This window comes from Xiphophorus couchianus, chromosome 24 (genome assembly GCF_001444195.1).
Source record: "Xiphophorus couchianus chromosome 24, X_couchianus-1.0, whole genome shotgun sequence".
NCBI lineage: Eukaryota > Metazoa > Chordata > Actinopteri > Cyprinodontiformes > Poeciliidae > Xiphophorus > Xiphophorus couchianus.
In genome coordinates this window covers 2,620,481-2,641,249 of record NC_040251.1, presented here as the reverse complement: position 1 = coordinate 2,641,249, position 20,769 = coordinate 2,620,481, and the positions used below count along the sequence as shown (strand labels likewise).

Here is a 20,769-nt window from a genome sequence, read left to right as displayed (position 1 = left end):
GAGGCTGTTGGAGATATCACAAAGCAAACAGTGCCACAGGGGGAATTCACAAATCTATTGTATTCAAGTTATGCAAGCTAAACACAAAAAAAGACGTTGGCAGTGGATGGAAAGTCGATGCAATTTGATACAAAATTGAGGAATCCGGGGAGCAGAGCGAAGCCACTGACGAATAGGAAGGAAGACGGAGTGAAAGAAGGATTTCGACAATAAAAGCCCGGCAGCCTGGATAATTCATCAGCTCTGAATTATTTACCGTCATGGAGGGAGAGACAAAGAGGAGGGAGAGTCCATCAGAGCCCAGGAGTCCATGGGAGTCAAGGTGGAGAGGGATTTCACAGGAGAAGTCTTTGAGGAACATCCAGGAGCAGTCCATATGCCTTACATATTCTGTGTGGGGTTTATTTCCTTTTCCCTTATTGTTTTTGATTGTTATTTTTGGATACTTAAAATATCTTCAATGTGCTAATTGTTTGTACTTTTTTTACCCACAAAATTAAAACCCCTATGATTCGTTTTATGTCAGGTCATATTGTATAAAGATCCAACCGAAGATCAGAATAAAACAAAAGGATCGAAATGATCCACTTATGTCCCATTATACCTCCCATGACGACGGTATACGACCACATGCTGGTACTCCTAGACAACATCGTCCCATCTTCAGGCTGCGTCCCTCCCAAAAGAACGAGCTGTACTTTTTGAATTCGCTCCCCGCTCAGACATCTTTCCACTTTTCCAGCAGCTCTCAGAGGCATTATCAAAATTGTTCAGAGCGGGACTTTTTCCACGGAAATAAATATTTCAGAAGACATTGCCAGCTGATGCTCAGTCAAACTTTCTCTGGTGAGTTATTATTTTCAGTCAGTGTCCGGCTAATGTCTAAAACATTTCTAACAGTCGAATATGACCAAGTGCTTTTTTTTTTTTTTTTTTTGGTGAGTTTATTAGAGTTTTGGAGTATTGTCTATTATGATCCAAAACATCACCAGTTAGCTTTAGCCTCTGATGATCCTGCTGAAGAAGAAGAAGAATTACTTTATTCATCCCAGCAGGGAAATTATTTTATTTCGCAGTTACAGCAAGAATTTTTTATACACAGATTAACACACACACGACAAGAGCTGCGTCTGCAGGCAGCCAGCTGAGCCGGCGCCATTTTTGAAGGAGGACATGCGGCAAAGGTCGTCGGGACCGGGAGTCGAACCCGCGAATTAGTGTGTTCAAGAATGGGTTCTTGAACACACTAATTCTGTCAGTGGTCATAATGTTTTGCTTGGTCGATGTATATTTGTATGATAGACTTCAAATATTTATACTATAGCTTAAGTGATTTGTGATAATACAAACAAAATTTCCTTTAAATATTTGTGATGAGTGATTAGATGCATTCTGATTCGGTGACATTAAAAAGTTTGTCTAAACAAATGAATAAAATGTCGGTGTTGATGCAAAACGATGTATTTACTTCATTTCCCAAACGTGTGAAGTTTCAAAATTCAAACCTCAATCGAAATAGAGAACTGAGTGCTTTAAAGGGAGGACCAGAAGTCCTGGTCATGTCTTAGCTAGCATGCTAGCTAACACAACATGTTAGCTACATGTTAACTAACAAGACTGTCCAAAAAGTCAAGATCTTCTGCTACTGAGGACTGAGCAAGAGAATCATCAGCTTGGTCAAAATTGTCAAAAGATACATGCTAGTGTACTGTATCTGAGCAAAGAATGAGGTGAAGACTTTTGGACATGTGTCATATAGAAGTCTGTCCAAGAAAGCTTCAGGACAAGACTGGACAGCAATAGCTAAAGTTAAGATTCTCGTATTAATCTTCCTTTTGATTGTTTGGGACACATACTTTGATTCCTCTACAGCATCAACAAAGAAACAATCTTTACATGGATGATCATACAACCAAAAGGTTGAGTTTTTCATGTCTTATGATCTTACATGTTGACAAACACACCTTGAGCTCCTCGACTGCCTTGCGTAGCTCCTCAGGTGTCTTGTATGTGAAGTCTCTCTCCAGATAGTCTTCCTCAGCCTGGTTTATCCATTCTTGCATTTCCTGCATCTCTTTCCTCAACGCCATGGTCTTGTCAAGGCCTCCTTTCAAGGCCGACTTCTTTGCATAGGCCTACACAGAGAAGGAAAGTGAATGCAAACCGGATTGCAGAAATTTGAAGACAACCTTGTGTGTGGTGGTTGTTGTTGCGTACCTGTTTGCATACATTCTCCCACTGCATGTTCAGGTCATCCAGTTCTTTCTGGATGTGGATGGCAAAGGGTGGCTCTGCTTCTTTCTTAAGGTACAGACCCACTTCGTTGATTCCGTTCACGCTGGGTTGGATGGTGTGGATGTCATTCACCAGAGCCTAGTCAAGGTAGAGAGAGCAAAGAACAGAAATTTACGCATTGAGACAGTTTGATCCAAAAATTGTGCCTGGATGCTTTTTTTCTTACTGTGCACTGCTCTAACTGTTTCTCCAGAGCCTCAGAGTCTCCCAGAGCGGGCCACTCCTCGTTCAGAAACACATCCACATCTGCCATCCACTTTTTCAGAGTCTTCACGTCATTCTAGCAGAGAGAAGTAGACAGGAAGTCAGAGTAGAACACACACATTGTTTGGTCCACACAAATCTTGAAAACATGAACCATCTCTTGAGTCTCACCTCAAACTGCATCAGTTTGGCCATGAGCTCCTGGATTCTCTGGACGCTGTCTGTCAGAGTGGAGCCCAGTCGTCTCCAGCGGGCCATTATGGTGTCTATCTCTAGGCGATACCTTCAACACAAGAGAAACTCCTGTAGCCATTGCAGATTGTCAGTCAACCAAAGTGTTTTTCAAAACACACTCCTTTCAAATTTCAAGCCACTGAAGTATTTGTGTTTCCCTAAACATCCCAATATGGCTTTTAGTTGGCCACCTTTATTCATCATGTTGACTTTTTAGCTAAAGGTGCTTGAGACCGTTGTCTCTATGTTATGTTTACCCTTACAATGACATTTGATCTTCCTTTGTCTTACTTTTGGCTGATGTCTGGTGGAGCTTTCTGAAAGACCTGCTCAACAGCTGATGTCAGGTAGTCAACCTCGCCCTGGTGTTCAGCCAAGGCCGCCTGGAGAGCCTGAGAGGGAGGCAGAGATGGACAACGTGAGACCAAGAAGACAAAGAAATGAACAAGAAAATAAGGTGTGAAGAGGCCTTTCTGTCGGAAGACATTTTGCTTTGTGTTGATAAACACATGGAGGGAAATCTGGGCCCAGTTTTGAGATGGTGTCAAACACACAGGTACCCAAATGTGCAAGGAGTCCGAGTCAGAGAGTATTAGAAAAAGCACGCCATATTAGGTTCTTGGTAAAGTACAATTTCTAGTGTCTGCACTACAGAAATGTAGCTACTTTAATTTTTCTTGGCTTGCATTTTGGAACTGTTTGAAATTCCTCCTCAAATGATTTTGCCTGAAATGTAGAGAACTTAGACACACACTTGCTTTTCCATGAAGTAATTTTATATTATGTGGTTCAGATATAAAGAATTTACACAATCATTAATTCACCATCAAAGCGTAAAATACGCTATATTGCCCAAAGTATTGGGTCACTTGTCTTTTTATTCAATATGGCCTTGGTCCACCCTTTGCAGCTACAACAGCTTTAACTCTTCTTGGAAGGTGACCTACTATGCTTAGGAGTATATTTTTGCAAGGGTTTAACCTTTTTACACAAAAATTACAGGTGTTCAGTCATGTTGGAACAAAAGGGGAACATCTCCAAACTGTTCTCGAAGAGCATCCGATTGATTTTCTCAACCTTTTGTTGTCTCATGATTATTTATCTGAAATACCTGCTTGACAGGTATTTCAGATAATTTCCTTGTTGTATTTACAGATTCCCTCTCTTCAGTGAAAACTGTTCCTCATTCTTGTCAGATAAATTCACTGAACTTCCCCCCGCTTTTAATGATTGGATGCTGGTTTCAACCCGGGTGTTGAGAAGCTCACTTCTACGTGTACCTGCACAGATCATTTGGTCACTACGGCTCCAGTCGAGACTAATCGCAACAATCCATTTGTGCACTGAGTTGTGATTGTAGTCGAGCTGAGCGAAAATGGAAAAAAACCCGACATGTTCCTCTAGGGATTTTAAAAATGACTGCTCATTAAATTATCAAAAAGACTAAAAAGTCAAACGACTTCTCTAATCTTGCCTTATTAAACAGCCACAGGCCTCAGATTCTCCTCAATGTTTTAAACTCTGTTTTTAAAGAGGTCAAATGTCCTGTTGCTGATAAACATCTCTTAATGCAGGCTGCCTTTAAACAGGCTGAGGTGCTGATCCTTAATGGGGCCGTTTCCAAGGTTATGGAGAAAAAATGTTTTTATTCAGGTGGAAACATTTTTTTTGGATAATAATTGAATTTCTCAAAGGTTCCAGGCTGTTTTTAAATGCTTTCAAAGCACTAAAACAGCTGTTAACTGGAAACTCTACTGAGTTTAATACCATAGGTCTCAATCTCCTTTTCTTTTTAAACTAAGTTAATGAGAAATCTTCATCAACGTCACAATGCAGACCTTCTGTTTGTCCCAGACATATTTAAGCAACGCCACAAAATCAAATCAGATAACATCTCTCATAAAGTTATGTCACGCAGTTCAATATAATCCCGTTTCACACAAGCAGAACATTTTGTGAATGTCATGTCTCCAGTCAATTTCTTTTTTATAACCGTGTTCACATTGTGAAATTCATTTGTACTGAACAACAGGGGGAAACTATTCGCAGATTTAATGAACATCAACTCAAAGTCGTTTATCCCCTCTTCCTGTTTACATCCTTGCACTGCAAAAAAAAAAAAAAGAAGAAATCTCTCGTGAAAGTGGATGCTGTTGAGTCTAATGACTGAATTATGGACGTGATAAATCCTTTAAGGAGCTGTGGATTCACTGTCATAATCCATCCGGATCATGATTTCATTTATCTCAGCTGGTGTCTTTAATCTATGTTTTCTTAAAAAAAAAAAAAGGGTGTGGGAATAGAAATAAGAACCCCATACCTGAGGAAAAACTCATTTATTTCCCATATAATGAGAGCTATAGGCTACTAAAGGAGAAACAGTTGGACTGAATAAATAATAGCTTATCAGCATGCAGGATGAATCCCTAATTATTATCTGCTACTCTAATTAAGCTCAGGCTACAGTAGAAGGCTGCTATCAAATTTAGCCGACATACACACACAGGCATGCAGCTACAATGTAATCTTCACTTCATTTGAAATGTAAAAAAAAAAATCAATGCGACTAATACCTTTTGAAAAGCCTTTCCTTTTGAAAGCAAATATACTGTAGATTATTGTTATGTGTTGGGTCAGAAAATGTTCTTTTGTGCATGAAAATTGGGATTGTAATGACTTTCTCACCCCTGTGTGATCGTATATGTGTGTGCGTGTGTGTGTGTTTTCTTGGTAGATATAGAGATAAACTAAGACAGCAACTCGCTCCAGTGGGATTTTGCTCATCTGCCTCCTGTAATTACAGGGCTGTAGCTAGACACACACACACGCACACACACCCTGGTTAAAAAGCCAGGGAGTGTTTTTGTTTTGTTCTTTTTGCTATGTTTTGTAGAGTCTGAAGAAAACATTGGAGAAATTATAGTTAAGAAGTTTGTATTCATTTCTGATGCATCACCCAAGTAAATACTAAAAAAATGACATTTTGATTCCAACAAGGTCAGTGGTTTTACCAAATGAAGGGCTTAAGCAAAACAATAGCACACACACACACACACACGCACGCACGCACGCACGCACGCACGCACGCACGCACACACACACACACACAGACACACAAATAATTTCCCTCTCTCTCTACTGAAAGGTGTGTGAATCTAGATGACTGTTTGCATAGTAAATAGATTTATTTTTATATTTTCTTTTTGACTGCTAAAATACAAACTAAAAACAAGGCCAAATTTCATAGGATGATTTCTGATTTTGTCTCAAAGATGGTGTTTGGGCTTCACAAACACAAGTTCTGAATTAAACTGTGTTACTCTTTGTTGGGTTTTGTGTCAAGGCCGACGTAGTCTTTATGCTGCGATAAAAATACGAATTTCTTTCTACAAAACTGGATGGAAAATTGCACAAAAAATTTTTTCTTTACACAATTTTTTATTGCTAATGAAAATCAAAAACGCATAAAATACAGAAGTATATTCCTATATTTCTACAACTTTGCAGATTACGTCAGTGATTGCATTTCTATTGACCACATAATTGCACAATCTGACATTTTGAAAAGAAATTTGCTTAAATGAAACACGGCAAATTAAAAAAATTAAAAATATTGATTTTGTGATAAAACGTTTAGCCTCTCAGATGAGGTGGGGTTTTTTTTGGATCATACCGATGACGAAGACGACAGCAGGAAGTAGTGAGGGGATGATTTTTAATGACTTATCGAGTGAACAGTCATATTCATGTGTGATTTTGATTAAGTTTCTTCTTTGATGGAAACTTTAAATTGCAAAATTGTTTTCTTTTCTAATACATTAGCCCAATACTGACAGCGTTTTGCGAACATTTGTCATGGAAACGCTCTGCTAGTGGAGCAAACCACCAAACCTCATTGCTAAAACAAACCAACTGGCTGTTCAGAGAGTTTTATCCAAGTATTTTAATTATGAGACAAGAGTGAAAACAGCAACTTCTTTTTAGTAATTAAAAGAATAATTTGGAGGAAAATAAAAACCACTTAGCAAAGCATTTCCAGTAAACAATTGCCTTATTTTCACTTAGCACTGCTGGAACACAATTTGCATTTATTTGGGAGAAAAGGAACAATTTAGACGCTTCTCATTTAATCCCGCTAAAATGCCCGAGTGCAGAGCTCCTCACCCAGACATTTCTGGTTGCATCTCAGCGTTTAAAAGCTGAAACTTTCATCTTTCCACTTATTCTTTTTTCTCTCATTCTTTGAAACGAGCTGAAAATCCATCCATCACCCCTAACAACTCCCATAATGAACTTACAGGTAATGTCCTGTTGTGTCAGACACACACAATTTCCTCCCAAGGTTGAAGGCTTAAATCAAGCTTTCGGCTAATGATGCATGGCCGCCATGCTCTCCCTCATTGCCGTCCTCTGCCTGCTACTTTCAAGTGCAACAGGAAGCATCTCTTTACATGCTGGCTGCCTTGGCTGTTTGCCATCACCGCTGGCGATAAAATGTTACTACTTATAGTAAAAAAGTGATTACAGGCTTCCACAGTTTGGCAGAAACATCAAACCAGCAACATGTTGGGGTTTTTTTAGGGATGAGAAATGGACATAGACAGCCGTACTATCATTATTATTCAGTCATATAGATTAATCAACCTATCACCTGAAGGTCAATAAATAAAATTTTTACATTGTAATTGAAAAACAAACCAAATGTAAGGTGATTCATTTAACAAACTCAAAAGAAATCTGATTCTGTTCATAAAAAAAAAGATATAATCCAGTGGTTGGATGTGAGCATAACGGACGCACTACATTTGACCATTTATCGCTTAAAAACGTATTATTTTTGTGTTCTTTAAGATTTGACTCTCTGAAAAACATCTTAAAACAATCAAAGTTTTTATTTCTTTTCCAAAGAACTCAGGTAAACAAGCATCTTTCTCTACTCAGGATCTTTGTTGAGGGATGAATTAAGACAGCGAGTTAGAAAATGTATTAAATTAAAAATGCAATAAATTTGTTTATTGTGATTCTTTCGTGTTTGTTTTAGCTGCTCAATAAGAATCAAATTGTTATTAAATCTGTATATTATCAAAGATCCAAGACATTAAAAAAGACTGTTGAGTTATTAAGAAAAACTATTTTTTGGGGTTAGTAATTGTTTTGTATTTTGTTGGCCAAATCTTTACCATCCTTCACTTGCAGTGAGGGGCCAAACAAATTTATTTCAGGGGCCAAAAATGACCCCTGACCCACAACCTTTATACCTCTGAGTTAAGAGAAACTGCAGTCTAACGCTAACTTGTTGATTATTCTGCTTGTAGCATGTTTTCTTTGATTCTTAACATGTTGTTTTGTGGTCAAAAAGGCAGAATTGTAAACTAAGAGCAGTAAACAATGTAAACCCATCACTTTGGCTAGCAGCATGACCAAATTTAAATGAATCTGAGTAGCGGCGGATGCTAATTTAAACCCTGCTGACAGTATGCAACAGATTTTTTGATAGGATCATAAATGATTCTGATAAAAGTTTAACTTTAAACTTTGGAAAAAGAAACTTTATTGCACTAAAAGCCCCAAATTTATGTTTTTCATGAATCTGATAAATGTATGAAGTGGTACATTAAGTGCAGGGCACAACAGCTAGACAGAAATATATTCCTTATTATTTTCTTACTTTAATTGCAGCCATTACTAAAATGGCTGCATCGAAAAGCTGAACTCCTTTGATTTTTTTTTCCTCATATTGTCCTGGTGTGTGCAGAGTACCTGAAGATCCTTGAGTCTCTGCTCCATAATGGGATACTCTGTAACAGCTGTTGATGGGATGGAAAGTTTGGCTTCGCACTGCTGTAACCATGCCAACAATGCCGATATGGTCTCCTTATATCGAGCTGGGGGCAAGCTTTCCAAAACTGCAAGCAGAAAAGAAGAGAGAGGCTGAAAGGAAGTCAAGGCTTGTAAGCAGGAAAAGCTCACCCAGTCCTCCATCTTCTTGGTGTTTTTAATCAAATGCTTGGTTGAAAATCGTTACAGGACAAAAGCAAACGCTACGTCCGTTTAAATTGCATCGAGTCATTGCTGTCGAGAACATTTCAAGAGGCCAAAAAGGACTCCTGCCCTTTTTATTGTTTCCTTGTGTCTCCAAAGCCAATCCGACAATAAGCCAATACAAACATATACGGGCAATGAATCAGTGAGTTGACCAATCAAAACAATCTCCCTTTGTTTCTCAATTACAGTTGCGTTTACATTGACCATGTACTGTAGTTGCAATTTGGCATTTTGAAAATGAATTTGCTCAACGGAAAACTCGTTTTTCGGTAAAAAACGTTTGGCGCTGGGATGAGGCTGTATCAAAACTGATGTATTCAGCTTCACACGGTCAACAACCGGATGTTGCTGCTGGCGCAAACCACCGAGAAGATGACAGGAAGTGGTAGGAGGATATCGACAAAGTTTTGCGCAGCTACTGACAACTATGTTCATGAGTTATCAATGATTAAAAGCATCGTTTCTACAGCTCACCCGGCGCTGAAATTTGCTACGAGTTGCGGCTAACAACCGTCTTTCCGTTCTCACCCAGCTGTAGCTGCCTCTCTCTGGCCCGCAGATCCTCCAGCACCTGGTGGTAGTGTTCTTTGAAGGCAGTGATGTCGGCATCCAGAAAGGCAGACGGGTCCTCCTCGCCTTCCTTTTCGTCTTTCAGCTCCTTCAGACGCTTTTCCAGGAGGTCAACCTGGGGCTGGAGGGAGGACAGGCGAGCAATCTCCTCCTGACAACACAACAGAGTAAAGTGGAGGAGATTTAAGCCAAAACCTGAACATTGTTGGATCTTGTAAAGTTCTGGATTTTAACTTTCAATGCCCAACAATCTTAAATCCTTGAAATATCAGGTCTAGAGGTGTAGTAAGATACTGCACAGCTTAAAGATTCTGTATTTTTAGCTGCTTTATTCATAACTGATTAACCGCTATCTGGTTGCAACTGTCTACATCTGGTGAGCTATGTACTGTATATGCTACATTTAAGAAAGCTAGATGTGAATATGAGCTTTAGCTCGACAAATTGTCACAGCTATGTCTAAGCCTTCTATTTTTGCTGTAGTAAAAGAAATAGCTTAAAACTATTTTGATGAAGCCGACTAACACACATATAATACGCACTATAAGAACTTCATAACATGCTCACCGTCAGCTGCTAACAATGCTACACTTAGTTTCCGCTTTCGAAGCTTTTTAAGAGTACAAGTTAGGACTGAACTGGATTCTAAACCACTTTTGCAAGATTTAGAAAATGTATCTACCACCTTTAAGAACTGTTTTCTGTGTTAGAACATTAGGGCTGCAACTAACGACTATTCTAGTAATCAAGTATTCTGACGATTCATATATTAATTGGATAAAAAAACATCAGCATATTCTGCAGATTTTTCATTTTATCACTTATTATACTTACAATATTAGAAATACATTTTAAAGATGCAAATAAATAAGTTAATCCCTTTTTAAAATGAGAAAATAAACATTTTACTGCCTAAAATCCAACAACAGCAGTCTTTTAGTGAATACTTGATCAGAGCTAATTGAGTGATTTTCTTCTTCTATTAACTGGTTAATAATTGCGTTGCAAAAATAATGAATTTTCTTACTGTATTTGAACCAAGTGAAGCTAAAACTAAGCCATTTGATTGCTATGGGTGGAACATATATACAGAAAACTTAATTTTTTATCTCAAATGCAAAATGTCTAACTTTTTTTTTTTTTTTTTACAGTTCTGGTTTAATTACTACTGGTGTTGTTTTTTCAGCAAATTACCTTTTTTTATGTCTTTATACTCCAATTAATGATTAATCAGTTACTGAATTTGCTGACGATTATTTTAATAATCGATTCGTCATAATTAATCCGATTAATCGTTTCAGCTCTCCTAGTGATTATTAACTTTTTGTAATTTGTTTTGTATTTTTACAGTAATATTCTGTGCACTGACACACTGTGCATCCATTAGAAGATCTCAATGTTGGAGGAAAAGCGAGAATGACTAAATAAGTTAAAAAAAAAAAACCCAACCTTGACACTGCCTTTGTTCAATTTTCGGATGATCAATATAAAAACAAAAATCAGAGTTTAGCCAGTGCAGGTTGACATTTTGTGACACTGCAAGAAAACACTTCACTCCACTGTGATCAATAAAGCGACATGGAGTTGAGTGCAGCTTCCCTGTGCCTTGGTGAATCGAGTCAAGAACATTATGAAACCCCTGAGGGGCTGAAATCTTGTATCCAGCAGCAACAAACATCAATTCCTCTTGTAAAACTGCAACAATCAGTATCTTCAGCTTATGAGCATCTAATAGTGTAATTAACAGGAAGGTGATTGAATGCAGTGATAAAGAAATAAACACTCTTTCCTACCATGGTGTTGACATCAAATTCATTCGCTTAGTTTAATTATTCAAAACATAATCAAGTTGGTACATAAAAAGTTCATATGCCTCCGTCGTCGATAAGGTTGCACTTCTTGTAACTTCTGGCCGTTAGACGCACATTTCAGTTTGTAGGGAGAGGAAAAACCTTCCACAAAAGATGTCGTTCCGGTAAAAGTTGATTCTTCTCAACATGACCTCTTCAGCCAGATGATCTGAATTTTTCCAAATTATTCTTCTACTTCGTATTTTATGAAATATCTATGAACATTATATATCTGTTTCAATTTTCCATGAAAATAGAAATAGATATATATAAGATAAAATAGAAAATAGCTAAAATCTTCTTTTTTGTATTTTACGAAAAAGAAGATTTTAGCTCTTCCATTTATTAGCTCTTCTATTTTGTATCTTACAAAATAGAAGTGCTAATATTTGTAATTTTAGCAGCTGGAGCTAGGGAAGCTAACTTAACAAGCGTTCATGCTTTTAAACATTGCTGTGTTTTTTCACATTGCAAAAACAAAAAGTCTTAGCGTATTTTTGGTGTAGTGTAATCGATTGGCAGATTATTTCATTTACAACATGGGAACAATGTCTTATGAGTTTAATAATCTGCCAATGAAACTAGTACTTTTTCTTTAATATTAAGTTATTATTGACTTAAATCAAACTCCTATTTCTTGCTGAGAAGTTATTTGGAAGTTAGTTAGGTATTCGCACCAGAAACTAGACCAAAATTACTCAATAGGATTTTGTGTTTTTGCAATGCAGTTGTTCAGAAAGGATCTACAAAGCAGAAAAAATGTTTTCTAAGCCAAAGAGAATGAGTGACAGTGAAGTACTTACAAAATAAAGCTGTGACAAGGTGCATAGGGGGAGGGAAAAAATCAAATAGGTAAAAAAAGATAAAGGAACAAGAAAAAAAATGCAGGAAGTAGATAGAGAGATCGATAATGCTGTTGTAGTGTGGTGTGAGATTCCCTTTGTAGTATTTGGTGGCTGAAAAGCATCTGAGTTGGACCTCTTGTCGCCTTGCTCACCCGACATCGGTCCAGTTGCACTTTGAGAGGTTCTGGCTCCGACGCTGGAGGCGCCTGCACCTTGAGCCAGTTCTCACTGCTGTCCACTGCCTGCTCACATTGCTCATACAAGCTGTAAAAGGCCAAAACCTGGAGCGCAAAAAAAAAGAAAACCAAACACTATTTAGATCAAACTGACTTCTATTTTCATGTGTTTAACAAAACATTGCATCAAAAAATTCACTTTTAATACAGTGTTTTTTATTACTTTCAAGGTTTCCCCCAGAAAACTTGCTAAGCTCGGTGGTTGGGGCGCGAGGGCAAGTCATTCATCCAGCGGCCCGTCGTGTTTTTGAGTTAAAAAATGTTTAAAGTTGACAGGAAATTTCAAAATATCACTTGATAATTATGTGTTATTGGAAGATTGGAGGATTAATATCTGATCACCAACTATGAAACCTTAAAAAATGCAAGCATAAAAAAAAAAACTTAAATAAGCAATGCTAAGTCTGGCAGGTTCACAAGTAAAGCCTGTAAAGGCTTATTATACACTGGGGGAAACCCTGACTTTGCATGTAAAATGATTTCACAAGCTAATAAAAACATTATTTTCATCATGTCCTAATATGTAGTCGTTCGGTACCTTTGTTTGGTAGGCCAGCCATGTCAGGCGGTCCGCCAGTAGGACGCAGAATCCCGCCCAGCGCTGGTTCAGCTGGTCTGCTGCCTGAGCGATGTCGTCGGCTCGGCTCCCTTCTGCAGGCGGTCGCAGGGTTTAGGAATGTTTACATGGGAAAACTCACAACAGGAAGTCCAATTCTAATTCCAGTCCAAATACAAGAAATAAAGGCTTGAAATATTTCACTCTACTTGTATATTAAAGACAAGCAAGTAAACTAAAAACAAATATGCTGTTTGAGATGCTAATAGAAAACAAAAATTACAACCTCTTAATGCGTAGTATTCATTGTCATAATACAAACACATTTATCTTTGTGATATGGATAAGTTTTATCACGAATTTTGGCGGTGTTACTATGGTAACAATAAAAGTGACAATAAAAACTACTTATTAAGTCTTTTTTTAGGTAACTGTGTGACTGTGACTGCGTGTCACACCAATTTTAGCCCCACAAACACAAATAATGTTCTTGAAAAACATTCACGTTTTTGTAATATGCTTCTTAAAGACACCAGTCTCATAGAGAAGTGTGATTTTCAAATTAAATTCTTACTTATTAATACTTTCACTGAACAAACATTTGAGGAAACAGTAAAAGCTGTCAATCCTGACAATATGGACAGTTTTGCGGATTTTTAAATACCATTAATTGTAATTTATTGTGACGGTGATAAATCAAAACTCCCACCATGCAGAAATTTATCACAATAAATGATAAACGATACAATAAGAAGCCACCTCTATGTCAAACTAATCAAAATTTTGGATATGCGTTGCATTTTTTTTGGCTATTCTGATTTAGATTTGTTTTTGGAAAGGAAAACAGCTGGGGTGGGAGACTTTTAAAAGTGTTATTTTGGCCTGGCAGACTGTAGGAATGAGAGGCGACTATAAATTGAGATCTCTGCTTCCAGGGACACCAACAATTACACAAGGACAGAGGTGAGGACACAAAAAGATCCATCTCTGTCCCCTCTCGCTGTGTGTTTCCCCGTCGGTGTTTCTATGGAGACGAGCGGAGAGGGTGGGACAGGTGGAGGCGTTGCCATGGGGACAGACGGGCGGTGTGCATGCCTGTGTGAGAGTGTGCAGGTACCCTGCTCGACGAGCGTCTGTGCCGTGCGCGTCGCCTCCTGGAGCTTCCTGTACTTCTCTGGCCGCTCTCGGTCTATGGCCTGTGGCAAACAGAGCGGAGGAAGAGAGAGACGAGCTCAACAGCAGAACAACAGAGAGGCTGACTGGCTCAACATCAGAGCCGTGGCTGTAATTAATTACGGCAAAGCTGGGCTCCAACCTTTCAGATTTCATCTCAGAAAAGCAAACTTCAATTCTTTTCTTGGGATTTTACGGGATGGACCGACACAGAGGACAAAGGCCTGTCATGATAACAAACTGTGCTATCCAAAGTGTCCGTAGCATCACTAAGAAACTGCTTCACTCCTCAGGCACGATGGATGCTGAGAATTTAAAAAAAAGGGAGCTATTAGCCGCTTTATCAGAAAGCTTCTATATTGTCTTCAGACTGTGGATAGACACCCAGCAGCCATGTTTTTTACTTATCTATACCAGTTATTGTACTGGTATAGATAAGTAAAAAACCAGCGCAGAGTGTACATTTTAACACTCTGCGCTCCATAAAGTGCCGACTCACTTTGTGACAAAAATAAAGTCTTTAAGACCTTCCATAAAGTAAGGCTCCCCCCGGTTTCTGTGGCTGACACGCAAAGGGAATGTTTGGCTATTCGGGACATTAGGTTTGCTAATTTGGGGCGCGGTTTTTACGAGGTGTGGTAAGATACCTTCTGCGTTCTTATCCGAGATCTGTTCATCTTTAGTGTGTAAATCTGATCAAATCAAACATCCAAGCTGAGGTCAGCGTCCTCCATTTCTCACTTCAAAACTTTCCTAAAGATTTTCACTCTTCTTGTCGTTTCTGCTTCCATTTGTCTCTGATCTGGGTCGTTTTCTGTTTCGATTTAGAACTTTTAAAAGTATATTTTATTCATAACTGATTAACCTAAACTGGGCAACACTTTACCAACACTTTTTAAACAAAGTTTGACACTGTCTTGTTGCATAATCACAGTTCCAGAAGTCCTTCCAGGTCCGACTGCTAAATGAGATGCAAAACCTCGTCCTGCCCCAGCTGGGTTATGCTTTCCCAGCAGCTCAGATCTCAGCAGAATCTGTGGGGGATTATTCTCACATTGAGCACTAAACTGTTTTTTTTTTGTTTTTTTTTTACCTGGACTTTGTCGTGCAGCTCCTGAAGGCTGCCGTCTTTGCGCGACACGGAGAACTCGGGGCTCTGCAGGATGGCCTCGCCGCGGGTCATGTAGCTGTGCACCTCTGTGAAGTCCACGTCAAACCTGATGGCACAACGCAGGCGGGAGAGAAGGAAAAAACGGAAACAGATGTTCAATTTGCTGGAAATGTTGCTTTAGTGTTGTGAAGCGCAAAAAGGTATGGAGTTACACGAACCAAAGGCCTTCCTGGTGTACTCATCAACAGCTTCAGTAACAACTACAAGTTCAATCTCTAGACATCCATGTTCCTATTGCTCAGTTTTGATATGCTTTGCTTTCAGTGTTTCTTTTTTGTCCAAACCTCCACTATCCAGGACAAAAACACACATTCTATTTTCATTGATTGATCAATAAACTTTATTAATTCTTTCAATTGCCTCCTGAGTGTTCTGTATGAGAGGCAAAAACATACCTCTTGTTTCTCTTGGCAAACAAGAGAAATATTCAGACAGTAACAAAAGAAAATATTAGTGGTGAAAAGTCATCATTATATGCTGCACCTTTTGTATAAAGCACCATTGATAATTATTTTGAGATCCAGGCAAGATTACACAGCTGTGTGTGTACAAATGCTGCAGTGACTCATATAGTAAGGAAATATAGCTGATGGAATAACCAAGGGGGCGCAGTGGAGTCAAATTACAATTTAAGGCTGTTGGGCTGGTCTGTAATGAGACCAGAGGTCGCGCTAGATTTTTTTGTTCTCCGTCATTTTTGACAGACGGTATATAAAAAATAATCGGTCATGTACTATTTTTACCCGTCAGATTCTAATTATATTAACATAGGCTATTTAGCTGTATTTTTATGCGGTTTAGTTAATATTCACCTAGTTTAACCGAAATCAGTTTCCATCACACATACAGCAGATGAACTTTTTCTCCGTAGCGACAAAAATCACTGCGGACCCTATAACTTATAATAAATGAAATTAAAGTCTCCACTTAAATTACGGTCCCTTCACCTGCTGGCGTCTGAAGGAACAGTGCCTCAAAAATTCCTCTTGGTCGCATCTGTGGAGAAATCTGCACTACTTCATCAGTCACTTGGATCTGTCTGATTCAAACCGATCAATTGAACTTGGCGAGTTTTTTTTTTTACAATGTGCAGTTCAGACGTGCGCTTTTACGATGATCTTTTTTGCGCGGTCTCGCTTCCCTGAAACAGACAAATGTTACGTCTGCCGCTCTCCTTCTGGGCACAGGAGGTAATGTGAACAAAGAAGGCTTTTTTTTTTTTCACTGAAACCACAGGATGAGTTAAGTTTAATTCTTTGCAGCGGCGGAGCCGAGTCGCATTGGTTGTGCAGCTGCAGTGCACTGCGCATGTTACGGTCTAATTAACTTCTGCACCTTTATTTATTTCCTCAAGATAAACTGCCGGCTCCACTGTTTAGACTATAAATGGATTAAGACAATATTGCAATCTCATTATTTTTTTCTGTTTTGTATGAACTGGAGACTGGAATTAAACGCGCTATTTCCATCAAAGGTTTGAAATGCTCTTCTGAACCAGACGCGCTCCAAAGCGTCCGGTCCGTAACTCTTGAAAACTCTGTTGTAGTTGCCTCTGCAATTAAATCTTTGCATAAAGTCTATAATGTCTGCGCTCTTGACTTGCACCAGTCAAGGATGTTAATTATAACCTGTCAAAATGACCGATGGGCTTCAAATTTTCCCGTCGTTTAAAAAACAACCAGTCTAATACGGAAAACATTCCATTAATGCGACCTCTGAATGAGACATAGAAAGTATGATGCAGCTGGGCCCTAGGAGAAACTCATCGTTTTCACAACTTTGAATCGGCCATGCCTTATGAACAAACTGACCAAGTTTGAAGACTGATGTAGCTGTGACCTTGCTTGTGGAAGTTACTGCATCTTGATGTTTCATGGCCAATAGTCAAAGTTTGACACTTAGCCACGCCCACTTTCTTTGATGTTCAAAAAGCTTAAAGAAATTAAAGCTGTCTTTACAGCTTTAAAAACAGGAGATTTCTGGAATCTAGATGAGATTGTGGAACTAAGGTAAAAGCTGTATTAATTGGCGGATAGGAACTGGGTGAAGATGGTTCCATAATGACTCAACTGGGAGCAAGATTACATCAGACTACAGGTGTTGGGTCAGTAGGAGTCAGACATGCAGATTCAGGATTATTCTGTGCCACGATGACTCCCCTATCGCTTTTTATCTTCTCCTCCTGGTGCCAACAATTCTCTTAAAGGGGCAGTGTTGTGTGTTTTCCAGCCAGGTCAACTTCAGTTGTTAAAAAATGCTATAAATATATATATGTCAAATATTAGGAATGCACAATATAGAATTTTTGGGCGCTATCTGGTATGCCAAAACACATTTGGTCGATAACCGATACCAATACATTATTTTTTTCCTATACCTACTTATTGAAACTATATGACGTTCTCTACTGTGAAATCAAAACACTGCGTTATCTTTGTCAATTTAGCCTGCTGCCAAATGCTAAATGCTAAAAAAGGAGACTGAAAATGATGAAACACTTTCAACTTGCATTATGTTTAATGTCAAATTTATTCATGAAATTTGCTCTCTCAGCGACAATGACAACACTCAAACAAATTTCATGATCTTTTATATCAGTGAGTTATTTTCATGGATTGGCCGTTGTCTGATATTAAATTGTACAGCTAATCTCGGCCGATACCGTTAGCATGCCAATAATATCGTATTCCTATCAAATATGGCTGAAAACAATGTTTGAAGAAAAGGTATTGGAATGCGACGGATTAGTCACTACAAGGCAGAAATACATCTGAGCTGAATTTTATTTAGGGATATCATAGTAAAGGGGGATTAATACCTTATTATCTACTTATTACTTTCTAATATTGGACCAGACCTGACTATAATCACCTACCTGCTGAGATAGGAGAGCAGAAAAGGATGCATGAAACTAAACATGTCACATAAAGTTAGAAAATGTCAACAGATAATAACTGCTGGGCGACAGGGGTCTGAACACACACTCACCTTTTCCTGAGCTCAGAATCCACCACCACTGGTCTCTTCTTCTGAGGCGGCGGCGACTCTCGAGTGTGGCGCCAAGCCGACACCTTCTCCTTGGTGGTCACCTTGGTAACGGTCTCTGTGACCGACTGGGTCGCCTCAGACTGCTTGGTCGCGCCGGCAGCCGAGGAAAGCTGGAGGTGAAATTTGAATTTATTTGGACAAAACAAGCGAAGCGGTGGTGGTTTTAGTTAAACCTGAAGCTGTAGATGTGAATGTGGGGGAAATGGGTGAACATGTTCTGTATCGGGGTGAGGGAAAAAAGGCCAGGTGAAGAAATGGGAAAGATCTAATTCCCCGTATGAGTGTCTTTGTGTGTATGTTTATTGCGCCAAGGTACGGCCTAATGAGCTTTTAATGTTGAGTACAATTACTGGAAAATCAATGCTGCCATGGAAACGGAAATGTTCACAGCCAGGTGTCAACCTGAAGAGGTCAATACGCTAATCATCTGACTGATTATAATGGACAAGTGATTAAAAAAGAGAAAAGGATGGAGCAAGGGAAGGATGGAAAGTGCTGCTGCTGGGCAGACTGGAAGAAATGATGGATTTGTCTTCAGTCCAGGTGTGTGTGTGTGTTTGGTGTGTGTGTGTGGTACTTGTTTTTGTTTCCTATTTAGGGCTGTTTCTGGTAAAACCACTTACATTCTGTAAGTCACCAAACTTACTTTCCCAAGTGGAGCGTTACAGCTTTTAGTATAATATATATAGACTTTAGACTTTAGTCACTCAACTGTACATTTAAAATGTGCATATTGAGTGAACAGCAACGAAATGAATAAATAAATAAAAATAGGTGATGAAGAAAACACAAGAACAGAAGTCTGCTTCTACACCTGCAGAAAGAGAGATGGAGAAAAAACTAAATCGATTAAAGGAGTCCAGAGAGACCGATCTGATGTGGAGGCAGAGGAAGTCTCCAGGCTAATATGGTCCAACAAAAGGTCTGTATACTTGAGGGTTAGGTAGGGTCAATGTCAAATTTATTTGTATATCACTTTTAAAATCAACAGTTTACCAAAGTGCTTCCGAATGTACACGCGTCAACCTCAGGCTTCTGTAGCACGTTTGGAGTAAAACTTGAAGTTAGCTACTTCCAGTGTCACGGATGTTTATTAGAAGAAAACAAAATCAGAGAAAGTGTAAATAAAAGGGAAAATGTGTTTTCTATGCAGGTAAGAGGAAGGCTGAATGGATTGCAGCCAAGTTGTTCTTATTGTACTTTTGTGCTTTCAACCTCTGTTATTGAACATACTGGATTCAAAAATGATGACAGCTTTTGAGAAATGTCAGTGTAATGGCCATACTGTCCAAAAAAAGCTAAACAGGTTCTTTTAGAAACTATAGATACCCTTACTTCCAAATAGTAAATTGATGCTGTTTTACATCATTGTGTAAAATGCAAAATCCTTTGCTTCTTTGTGTAATAATAAATCAACCAATACAAAGCTCCACCAACCTACCTGGGAGATGTTCATCTCCAGATTTTGGACCAGTCGGTCCCATCGCTGAGCAAAGCTGTCCAATCTGGCCTCCAGTTTGGAGGCGACTTCTTTGTTCTTGACACTGAACAACAGATCCTGGCTCATAGAGCACAGCTTATCCATGGTGGGAAGCTTGGCCTCTAGTTCTCCCTTCAGCGCCTGACAATAAAGACGAAAACATTTGATACCGCCCGTCTGGGAGGTATTTGTTCCGTTCAGGGAGGTGTTGCGAACGCCGGGGTGTGAAAAACTCACAGACAGACGGAGCAAACAGGCCGCCATCTCTGCCTGGTCTTTGAGGTTGGAGGTCTTGGTGGAGCGAACCAGCTCCTCTTTTTGAGTCAACCAGGAGTCAAACAAACACTGTCAACACAGAAGTTAGACCAAGATCAGTTAGGGCGTTAAATAAGGCAAAGGACAATAACAGACAGGAAGAGTATGAAGAATTAAAGAAATAAAGACAAGCTGACCGGTTCTGAGAAAAGAAAGCATTTTTGATGCAGTTGTGAAAAAAATGACACCCAACAACCGCATCATATCTGGAGATTTAGATATTTAAGAATAATTTTGTGACAAATTCAAGGATTGTAAATGATAATAAAACCTGAAAAAAAACATGTAAGACTTTATAAAAACGCCCAGAATATCGAAGGAAGTTCACCCAAAAGTGAACCACAACTAGGCCTGTCACAATAACACATTTTGCTGGACGATAAATTGTCCCAGAAATTATCGCGATAAACCAGAATATTGTCATTTTGAGACCATTTTCAACAAACAGAATAACCATAAAACTGGAAGACATTTTAAATAAGCAAAAATTAACAAATAAAACAATCATTAAAATTAGGATTATGAAATTTTGGTAAGCAAAATTGATTAAAATAAAATATTAATAATTTTGCTTTTCCCTTGACAGGGAAAACAGGCAAAAGTGGCAGGTAGTGCAAACTAACTACTTCCCAAATGTCAAATGTTTTCTGCGTTTCTCAAAAATGTCGACTTTCAACGATATTAAAGGAGAGCGCCTCCTTGACCATTGTTGCTGCCGACATTAAAAATCATGTCGTACAATCAGAA

At 38.8% G+C, this 20,769-nt stretch overlaps 1 protein-coding gene across 10 annotated transcripts in view; it reads right to left on the bottom strand.

The window, feature by feature from the left end:
- dmd (dystrophin) overlaps positions 1 to 20,769 on the bottom strand; it is a 222,473-nt gene that overhangs the window by 75,823 nt on the left and 125,881 nt on the right. For all 10 annotated transcript variants that reach the window (XM_028010153.1, XM_028010151.1, XM_028010152.1 and 7 more), the window contains 14 exons: positions 19,945 to 20,052; positions 19,669 to 19,848; positions 18,168 to 18,337; positions 15,102 to 15,225; positions 13,953 to 14,031; positions 12,818 to 12,930; positions 12,196 to 12,324; positions 9,307 to 9,499; positions 8,494 to 8,639; positions 3,025 to 3,125; positions 2,671 to 2,782; positions 2,462 to 2,575; positions 2,218 to 2,373; positions 1,965 to 2,135 (listed from right to left, as the gene is read on the bottom strand). In XM_028010153.1, coding sequence (XP_027865954.1) covers positions 1,965 to 2,135; positions 2,218 to 2,373; positions 2,462 to 2,575; positions 2,671 to 2,782; positions 3,025 to 3,125; positions 8,494 to 8,639; positions 9,307 to 9,499; positions 12,196 to 12,324; positions 12,818 to 12,930; positions 13,953 to 14,031; positions 15,102 to 15,225; positions 18,168 to 18,337; positions 19,669 to 19,848; positions 19,945 to 20,052 — 1,896 coding nt within the window. The remainder of the gene's footprint in view (positions 1 to 1,964; positions 2,136 to 2,217; positions 2,374 to 2,461; positions 2,576 to 2,670; positions 2,783 to 3,024; positions 3,126 to 8,493; positions 8,640 to 9,306; positions 9,500 to 12,195; positions 12,325 to 12,817; positions 12,931 to 13,952; positions 14,032 to 15,101; positions 15,226 to 18,167; positions 18,338 to 19,668; positions 19,849 to 19,944; positions 20,053 to 20,769) is intronic.